This window comes from Chenopodium quinoa, unplaced genomic scaffold, assembly GCF_001683475.1.
Source record: "Chenopodium quinoa cultivar QQ74 unplaced genomic scaffold, ASM168347v1, whole genome shotgun sequence".
Taxonomy (NCBI): domain Eukaryota; kingdom Viridiplantae; phylum Streptophyta; class Magnoliopsida; order Caryophyllales; family Amaranthaceae; genus Chenopodium; species Chenopodium quinoa.
The window spans coordinates 12,316,275-12,326,794 of record NW_018742204.1 but is presented as its reverse complement, the minus strand read 5'-3'; the positions used below and the strand labels follow the sequence as shown (position 1 = coordinate 12,326,794).

General features: G+C 32.7%; 2 protein-coding genes across 2 annotated transcripts; both read left to right on the top strand.

Moving 5' to 3' along the window:
* The first annotated feature begins 513 nt into the window (after positions 1 to 513).
* On the top strand, positions 514 to 3,093 carry LOC110718727. Its single transcript, XM_021897621.1, has 2 exons — positions 514 to 1,797; positions 2,557 to 3,093. Exons 1-2 carry the CDS (start codon positions 1,054 to 1,056, stop codon positions 2,821 to 2,823), a joined length of 1,011 nt encoding a protein of 336 aa, XP_021753313.1. The 5' UTR covers positions 514 to 1,053; the 3' UTR covers positions 2,824 to 3,093.
* Positions 3,094 to 7,749: 4,656 nt separating this feature from the next.
* Positions 7,750 to 10,363, top strand: LOC110718735. The gene is made up of 2 exons (XM_021897633.1): positions 7,750 to 8,350; positions 9,636 to 10,363. The coding sequence occupies exons 1-2, from the start codon at positions 7,844 to 7,846 to the stop codon at positions 9,996 to 9,998; spliced, it is 870 nt and encodes a 289-aa protein (XP_021753325.1). The 5' UTR covers positions 7,750 to 7,843; the 3' UTR covers positions 9,999 to 10,363.
* Positions 10,364 to 10,520: the final 157 nt, after the last annotated feature.

The following is a 10,520-nucleotide window of genomic DNA, read 5'->3' as shown; positions in this document are numbered from 1 at the left end:
ATCGGGTTATCTTTTGATAGCTATAACTACACCCAACATTACCCAACCGTAATCGTATCGAGAATTAATTGAGTTAATTAAAACCTGCTAATTGATGAATTCAACTGCTCGACTTGTACCCAACAATACCCCGAGTTGTTCCAATTATTGCTCGACTTAATAGACTTAATATATTAGGAGTATCGGTACTATGATTAATAAATGTGCATCAAAATCTATACTATATAATCATCAAGGAGAATTGGAACATGTCAACTAAAAAATGTTTATGTCAAGAATGGAACTCGGGTTCATTAGAAAATAAATGAGATTGTTTTTATATTTGTTTTTTTTTGGTATAAACTATTTTCTTCATCTAAATCTATAGTGAAGGTGTTAAATATTATAAAATCAAATCCTAAGTAGCATTAAAGAATATTTATATTAACATATAGACCCGGGGCATCGCCCGGGCTAAACAGTATTAATACATATTAAAAGGCTTTCCTAAAAACGACAATGTGTCACGTATAGTTAACATAAGGATAATGAGGATCGATCCCTCAACCTCGTATAGTTAACAACAATACATTTTCTTCATCTAGTTCTTTTTTTGTTGCGCTAATATCTTATGAATAACACATTATTGAAAATAAAAAACATAAGGATAATGAGGATCGATCACTCGACCTCGTATAGTTAACAACAATAACCATTTCACCGTCTTAGTCAATTAACAAGTATGTAATAAAACCACAAGGTTCTATTAAAATAAAATATACTTAAAAAAATACCAAAAATAAAAACCAAACATAATAAAAATAAAATACTCAATTTTAGTTTAACTCTGACAACAATAATTTTACAAAGAATTTAAAATTATTATCGATTAGAACAGTAGCAACCTGGAGCAAGCGCGGGCTATTCATCATATAACTTGATGAATAAATTAGACATTAGTGCAACAAATTTTTGCCACGTGTGGGTGGCCCTATATAAGGACTTGATCTTGCTGACTTGTGATCTCCACACCAAATACTAAACCCTAACAAAACTCAAAAAAAATATCACTCCATGGCAAGCCACCTAAACCTTCAAAACTCCAACACCGGTGATGGAGACGATCACCGCGAAGGTGGTCGTCGCCGACCTGGTATCCCTCAGCCCACACCTCAGCCCAAACCCAAAAAAGAACTTTCAAAAATAAAACGTCAACGTGCCTTGCAAGCCAAGATTCTTGAGAGCATTCCATTTCATATGGAGCAACCACCATCTATTGAATCACTGGGTGCTAGAACTAGTGGAGCCACTGCTGGGGTGCCCACGGTGTTGGATATGCTACCTCAAGCCCCTCAACCTAAGAAAAATCGTCTTGAACATCAAGCTGTCATACCTTCTTTTTTGATAAGAGAAAATAAGGTTGAACCTAAGATTGAACCAACTGTTGGGGTTCGAAACCACCCACAACCTGTAACTAGTGTGGGAGATAACATCGCTCCACCCCCTCCTCCACCTATTCCAGAATTGAAGGATAAACAACTGCCAGATATAGACCTCAACGAGACCATACCAACTGAAAATGGTCAAGCGGTGGTCCTGTCAATCATTGTGAGGAGCTACACACTTGGTGATGTGGGTGTGATGTACAACATTCAAACTGATGAGACCTTCGAAGCTATCTACAAGGATTACGCATCTCGCATTGATGTCAAACCTGAGAAAATCAAGCTCTATAATGGCGGTACCCACATTCCATCCTCTACCTATCCCGAGCCATTCGGTGTTGATACTGGAAGTGTGCTTTATGTGCAAGGAATGGTAATCCCTCATGTCATTGTAATCCAATTTTTATTTTTTTATGCCAAGTATTTCAATGGTCTTACTACCCTATTTGCTGAAATGTGTATATGCCAAGTATATTTGACTTTGTTTATAATTTTTAAAATTTATTTTTGCGTTGCCATAATTACATGTGATTAAAAAAGTATTGCTCTAGTAGCCGTCACTATTTAAAAAATATATTCGTGTCAAACCATAAATTAAATGAATTAATAGCAATAATTAGTATTAGTAATGTGTTTATAAGATCTGTGTTTGATTCTTGTATTAATTTCAATTAGTACATGTTTAGGTTAGAATAATTATTTTTTTTTAAAATAGTGTATGATTTACTTTACTATCCCTCACATGAAGTAATATTGTTATTGTTAAATGATTGATCACTTTAATAATGTATTATCTACACAATTATTTTACGGTCATTTTGTTTATAAATTTTACACAAAATACACAAATTTTAAGGTAGTATGAATGTAATTGCACTATGCGAATCATTGAATTAACAGTACAAGGAATCTTGCATGTTTCTTTCTACAAAAGTAGTGACATGTCCAGGGTACATCTATGCTAGGAGTGTCCCAAATTCACTAAATTTAATGTCACAGGGTTTTTTATTTCTTAATGAAAATTTAATGTCCAGTTATGGATTAATCTGCAACAATTTAGAGTATTTTTTTATCATCTCTCATAAGCAATTTTATCTATTTGGCATAAAGTCATTAACCATTGCCTATGCAGACTGGGGTGGTGAACACCAATACTAGGACCAAGAGATTCTATCTAAAGAACACCGGAAAGCGCAACAAGAAGAAGTTGAGGGTGCAAGGAAAGTTGGACTCCCCTCTGTATCGTCTTTTTCACATTTGGGGTGACAAGTTCGAAGTTGATCCGACGGATCTGGTGTTCTATCATGAGGACAAGCTGGTGTGCACACTTGAGACCATACGTGAAGTTGGAATTAAGAATGGAGACAAGGTGTATGTAGCTCCGCACAAGCTCGAGTGATTTTCGGGTCGGTAGGAGATGTGCTTTTGGATGGAAAATATGTGCACTAACACCATATGACTATCGTTAATGATTTCCATATAATTGCCACCACCTCTTTTGTTTATAATATATTAGTGGTTGGACTCTTGGAGGGTTATGTTGTTGCGGTTTGCAGTCAGTATTAGTAGTTATAGTTGCCTTATGGGCTTGTTTGCTAAACTTATCTGTGTGAAGCTATCATTTGATATGTTGTTAAGAACTTATGGTCATGGGGATTGGTAAGCTTGTTCACAATGACAGTGATCATGTTTTATGTTTATGAAGATTGAAGTTGCTATGTTAATTCTATTGTCTATGTTAACGATTCACCATGCCTTTATTTTATAATGTATATTTATAATGTCGATAGGCTGTGTAGAATGGCAAATTTTTAAATACATGATTAAATATGTGGTTTGATTATATAAGTGGTCCGATTAAATATGTGATTAAGTAAGGGGTCCATATAATTTTTAATTAACACAAGTAAGGGGTCCATATAATTTTTAATTACCACAAGTAATTAACACAACATTTAAAAAGCTTGAAGAACAACGAAGAACAATCTTTGATTTTGATTTTGATTTTGATTTTTGTAATTTAATGTTATTTTTGTATTTCATTAAAAACTAATTTCAATAAAATATTATCGAAATTAGATAGAAAAATAAAAGAATTTAGGAGGATTGAAAAATAAATAAAAATAGAAAAAATAAATGTAAAAAAGGGGTTTGACCAGATTTTACAAAATAGGAAAAATTAGGCAAATTAGTGGTGGTAATTATGAAGCTGACCACAGTAGAATTCCCAATTATAAAAAGCCTAGTCTTAAGATTAATACAAATAATAAAAACATTTTACATGATTAATATAATGTATCCGAATAATCGACACCCCTAATAACATCTAATATTATCTAGTCAAACAACCGACATGTTTGTGAAATAAATGTTATTAAAAGATGCTATAATAATGGGGGAGACTCCAAAATATTATTATAATAATAATAGTTGTAACCTAATATTAATGGGAGAGACTCCAAAAAATTTGTAAGGTTTGACAAATACGTGAATTGATTTAACAACACATGCACTGATGCACAACTAACTACTACAGCATGCCTTGTGAGACACAAGCACTTCTTTTTATTGACATAACAAGTTGTAAAACCAGTGTTGGATATTTTGCAAAATACGTCAACCTAATTGGATGATTTGGCTGAATAATGCAAAAAATCTTGTGAATAGAATACAATCAAAACAAATTCTTAATTATTACAACAATAAAAAATGTAATGGAAATGAGGTAGCCCATTGAATCTATGACATCCTATCAAATATATTTTTAGTAGACCTACAACTTCAAAAGTTAAAAGCAAGATCACTTGTTTCATGAAAATAGTAATGAAGACTGTGTGATATCCAGTGGTCAATAGCCACCTACCCTTAAATTATGGGCACGCCAAACATGCTAATGTTGAAACTTGCTTTCATCAAATAAACAACTAACCCATCCCAGCCAAATGAGAACTCCATGCAGTCTAAATATCACCCTATGATATTGTTAAAAAATATAATTCCAGCCAGTTGTTTGTCATACTCTCAACTTGGAGCTTGTGCAACGTCTAAAAGTCTACTACCTTTCCACTTATTGTACTAATATTCGGATTAATAATAAGTTACACAGCTCTAATGTGTGAAATTCTAAGTTATCCCAAAATTGTTTAAAATAAAAAAGGATACATTACGCGATGTTAATAATTGTTAGTCTACTACCTTTACATTATCTTTTGTAAGATGAACAATCACATGAATAACTATATAATTTAACTAAATATTATTATTAGTCAACTGACCTAACATAAGTCATTAGACCTAAAAAGTAATTAAAACGACAATGTATACTTGTAAGAGCTACACTAACAGCATTATATATGTATATCACTAATTGTGATGGTTAATTTAGAAATAAAGCAATTTAATTTAAATACTATTAAGGACTATGAAGAAGCACTTTTATGTGTTGTTGATTGGAGTTAGAATGCTAGGTATTGAATAAGGTTGGATGTTATTGTTGACTTTGGAATATTATTATTAATGGTAGATGTTAGAGTTTGTATATTATGCATTGAAAAAGACTAATTGGTGTTGGAGTTATGGGTGACTAATGTTGAATTTTAAATGATATTTATTGTAGTTTGACCAAGCTTGAAATTTGTGTTGATGGTGTTCATTTGGGTATAAAAACCGGCTAGGCAATTGTTGTTGTGTGCATAAATAAGTGAATTATAGATTTGTGATGACTAGTAGAGGTGGTGGGCGTGGTTGTAAGCCATTTGTGCAAGGGTCTCGGGAAACAATTGTTGAAACACATAAGTGGTTGAATGATATGGCAATCGATTGGGAAGGGATTTTTTTTAAATTTGTGTTCTCTAAATCATATCATGCGGAGGGAATTATTGTATGTTTTTCTAAAAGTTTGTGTACATAGCTATTCTTTTTATTGGATTAATGATTTTTGTTGTGGTCTTAATTCATCTTTTTTGAATTGCTGCAGAATGTTCCGTTGGACTTTTCTAAAGCACACTTTGGCTTGTTTCCAAAATCAACGAATGTTGTTGTACAACTTTATGATACTCGATTTGATGCTCAGTTGAAAATCAAGAGGCGTGATGAAAAGCTTATTCAATGTTTCATAAAAAATGGAGTAGATGCTGCGATTGACTACTATGAAATACAAATTGGTGAAGGAGCGATAATTAGTTATTTTCAAGAAAATCCTATAGTATTTGATGTTACACTACAATTGAGTGCTGATTATTAAGGTATTGTGTTGGTTGAATAATAACCTCTTATAGTGTGAATGAGAGTGCTATTATTAGCTATGTGTGTTATGAAATCCCATTTGAATAAGTTTAGTGTTATGGAAAGTAAGATTTTAATAAGCAAAGTAATATTTGAACCCGTGAATGACCCGACTTAAGTATATCCCTAACAACACCTCAAAATATTCAATAAAACCGAACTCGACACCCAAATTTTTGTAACACCCATATTCCACTATGCCGACTTTACCCTTAGTAAAGGGGGCGAAATGACGCTCATAACCTCTTATGAACGAAATTCGTTCATAAAGCTGATGAACGAGGATTTTCTCATTTTTTTTCCTAGAATAAACGAACATATAATACATTACAATAATAATGTACTACTCGTCTACTCCATATCATTTTGGAGTGAGTCTGAGCGCATAGCACCTATGGGCGAGTTATGTAAATAGGAGGGTAAGGAAGTAATTTCTGAATAAGTTGACTCTCTAGTGGTACATTATAATGCACCATTATGCATGTATAATGTACCATTAAAGTAAAATTTGTCTGAATAGTACGTTTTGTGGACTATTACGAGTGTAGTGGTACTTTTTACCATCCTATAACTTTCAATTTCTTGAAAAAACTGACTCTCTAATGGTACATATAATGTACCATTATGCATGAATAATGTACCAATAAAATATAAGTTATCTGAATAGTACTTTTTAATTGCAATATTGTCATCCTATATGCTTAGAAATCAATAGGCGCTATGCGCCAAGACTTAAACATCATTTTGTATCATATTTTTTTCTTTGGAAGTTTTTTTATTTTTTATTTTTTACTCTCTTTAACTTTTATTAAAAAATATATATATTTGTTGATTTATTTATAATAATAACAAGTTTTTTTTTTCTTTTAGTGAAACCTCAAAATGTTTTAAAATTTGTTATATTAGTGGTGGGACAAATCTTTTATGGTTTATTGCTGTGCAATCAAATTCAAGAGTTTTTACTTCCTCAAACCCATATCTCTTTGACAATGACAATACATTACTTTATTGCATGGGAAATATGAAAAATAATTTGTTTGGATTATAGGGCAGGGGAAGGAGTTTTGATTTTTTATTTGTGTTTTTTTTTATTGTTTTCTGTTTAAGTAAAGGATATGAAATCATATTTAGTGTAATAATATATTTTAGGGATACATCTATCTTTACATCTATTTATCTATCTATCTATCTATCTATCTATCTATATACTATACTAAAAGAGAAGCGGATCAATGTGGAACTGCCAAATGTATGTTTCAGATTCGCTTCAATTAATATATTAAAACACTATAAAAAAATTGTAAGGAAGCACAAAAGATAAAGTAACTAAATTCAATATTTATGGTAAATAATTGAAAATAAATATATTACTCTATATTTTTATTTTGAATATGACATAATTAATATAATCTATTCATGTTTCAGAGTATTATTAACGTATGATAATCTTAGAGGTGTCAATTTTGAGTGTTTGAGTCGGCTTTGGCAAGGTCGGGTAATTTTGAGTGTTCGATTTATATCTTATATTTGTGGTACTAAATAAGATATGAAGTATTAAATAAGAAAAAGTTATGAAAAAATTTATGACAAGAGGATCAATGAGAGGTAATAACTGTCATTTGATTCATACATATATGCTATAATTTTAATATTCATTCATATTTATAAGAATACAGATCATAAAAAAATGCATTACCAACATCATAGATTACTTTATGATGAATTATGTCTTTCATTCATACCAAAATTATAATTCAATTGATTCTATTAAAGGCAAGGACATATTTCACATATTCAATATTAATAATTTTACATGACATTTATCATAATAGACGACATAATACTGTAGTAGGGATTATAGGTAAATTACTCCTACATCAAGTGACGATTGTGCAAACATAGGAACAGTTAAAGTAAGTTGAAATACGAAATTGGCATGTTATACTACTACTGCAAAAAGTAAGCTAACTAGATACATAGGTTTGGACCTATTTATTTAACTTGTCTTTATAGTACCCCAAATATAGTAGTCATTACCCTATTTCCCCAATTATCACAGTTCTTCCTATTTCCCCAATTTCTTCTTATCCTTCCTTGTCTTGTTTCCTCACAAACCCTCAACTCTCCGATTCCCCATGGAACCTGCTCTAGAAATACCTTACCCTTCTGGTTTCTACGCTGCAACGACAACTGAAAATGCCAAACATTGCTTCATGTACAACCCAAACCATGAACAAGAAATGAATTTCAACGACTTTGTCTATTTTATTAGCGAGGATGGAACTTTGACTGACAAGGTTGTTGAGTACGATGTTATCCGGAAAATTGTCTCCAACCCTAAAGGTGAGCAACACCGGAATGATAAGATGATGATGGTGAATGAGGATGGTGTGATTTTTCCGGCGCACTTACCACATATCGCTGATGTCGTTGGTAAGCCGGATGTTCAAGCTACAATTCGTGAGCTCGAAAAGGAAGATTATGTCGAGTATGAGGGTACAACCAAAATCATTCCGAAGTTATTGGTGGACAAGATGGATCCAAAACCAAAAATCCCAACGGCTGGTCCTATTTACTCCCTCGGGGTGGCTGGCTTTACTACCGAATTCGGCAGCTACACCGATGATGTAGTTTTTTTTAAGGTATAATGTGAAACCCCTTTGTCATTATTTATGAATTATTGCATTTATTGTTAAATTAATAATATTATTCGCTCAATTTAGGATGAATGTGTTATAGTTGGTCTGTTTATGCTGTAAATTATAGATAAATTTAATAAGCTGGTTCTTTAGGGCGTTTAAAAGATTTGTTTTGGAGTGTTATTTTTACTTATTTATCATATTTGGATCATATGTTCAGTAACCCATGAACATCATTGGTTAAACTATTAGTACAGTAAGGCTAATTCAATATTTATTTATAATTAAATTTCTAATTAGCTGTACAAATATTAAGGTATATTTACGCGTCAACGTGAATTTAAAAGGACTCATGGCCCAGTGTTTATGGCCCAAAGTTTGTGGCCCAATGAAATGTTAGACTTAAAGCATTTTTGAGATTGGGAGACTACATTAACTTTACATTATAATTTGTGGCCCAAATTGATTATAGAGAACTCATGGCCCAGTGTTTATGGCCCAAAGTTTATGGCCCACTGAATTGTTAGACTTAAAGCATTGTTATATGATTGTAACTGTACATTATCTTCACATTATAATTTGTGGCCCAAATTGAAAATTGAGAACTCTTGGCCCTGTGATTATGGCCCAGTAAATTGTTAGACTTAAAGCATTCTTATGATTGTAACTGTACATTATCTTCACAACATTATTTGTGGGCCAAATTTAATAAACACAGCTCATGGCCCAGTGCTTATGGCCCAAAGTTTATGGGCCAATGAAATTTTACACTTATAGCATTTTTAAGGTTGTGACTGTACAATATCTTCACACTATTCTTTGTGGCCCAAATTGAATATAAAGTACTAATGACCAGTGTTTATGGCCCAAACTGAAGGCCCCAATTGATAAGATACAACTCCTGTGCCAAAATGAATTAGGCCTTACACTTATTTAATGTTAATGTTCATAATTATATATATGTCATTAGCACTGTTTAAGCCCTTTATTTAATTACATAGTCTTCTAGCAAATGTGATACTTTGTGTGTCAGATGTGATCATTAAATGAGTTATTTGTGGGTTAAGTTGTTATATTGAAATCATGCCACAATATTATGTATGGGCTTTAGATTCAAATAGTGGCCCAAGAAATGCCAATTGAGGGAAGGCATTTAAAGATTAATAAAAACGGACCAATGAAATAGAAATCATGAGGCCCAATTTATTTCGGACCATTTATAGTGTTCAACCAGGTTACAAAATACCAAAAGTATATTGTCATCATATTTTGCATATAATATTTGCAGGTGAGGGCTCCTTTCACGAGGATTAACTACTCCGTTTTTAGGGACCAGTTCATCGAAGACGACCTGACAAGCCGTTACCAAGCTGTGAGCCTTCAGCCGAAGCTGGAAGCTAACAAGGAAAAGCTGAAGATTGGATCTGCTGTTGTGCTTTGGAATGGACGTAGGATCACAAGACCTTCTTTTGTGGAGCACTTTAAACAAATAGCTGCAACCCATAACCCGATCATGATGATAGTAACAGAGGTTGGTGCATCATCCACCAACTGTGAAAGGATCCTAGCAAAACTAGGAACAAATTTGTCGTATCGATTTGATGCTGGTGGTGGTATGCTGGGTGGGACTGTTATTTTCTGGAATCCCTGAGTGATGGATTTAGTGATGTTCTTAGCTGCTGATGACGAGAATGATAATCGTATTATGGGCACCTTCACTGCATTTAAGGTAGAACTCCATCATTTGTTAATAAGAGTCATTAATTAATTAGATAGTTGGACTAAACTTATTTATGTTCCATCTTTTCAAGATGATGAAGTCTAGTGAGAAGATCAACATAAACTAATGAAGCCGGGTGTTTGTGGTAATCTATGGAAAATAAGCCCTCATTAGGAGGGTATGGATATTTGTGTATTGGGATTGTAGTAGATCATTGGCTTGTTGTAGTGACAATTTGATCAGTTTGCTTATGTTGTTTAGACTTGGATTGAGTATTGTATGCCTTGTTTTAAGTATGACTTCCTGTACAACAACTTGCTTAATGTTTGGAGTGAAATATGTTATTATCTTGAAAAAGGTGTTATGTAACCACCATAAGCAAATAATGAACTTGCCCCACACTGTTATAAGTTTTGTTACACCATAATCAAATATTAAGATGATACGTAGATA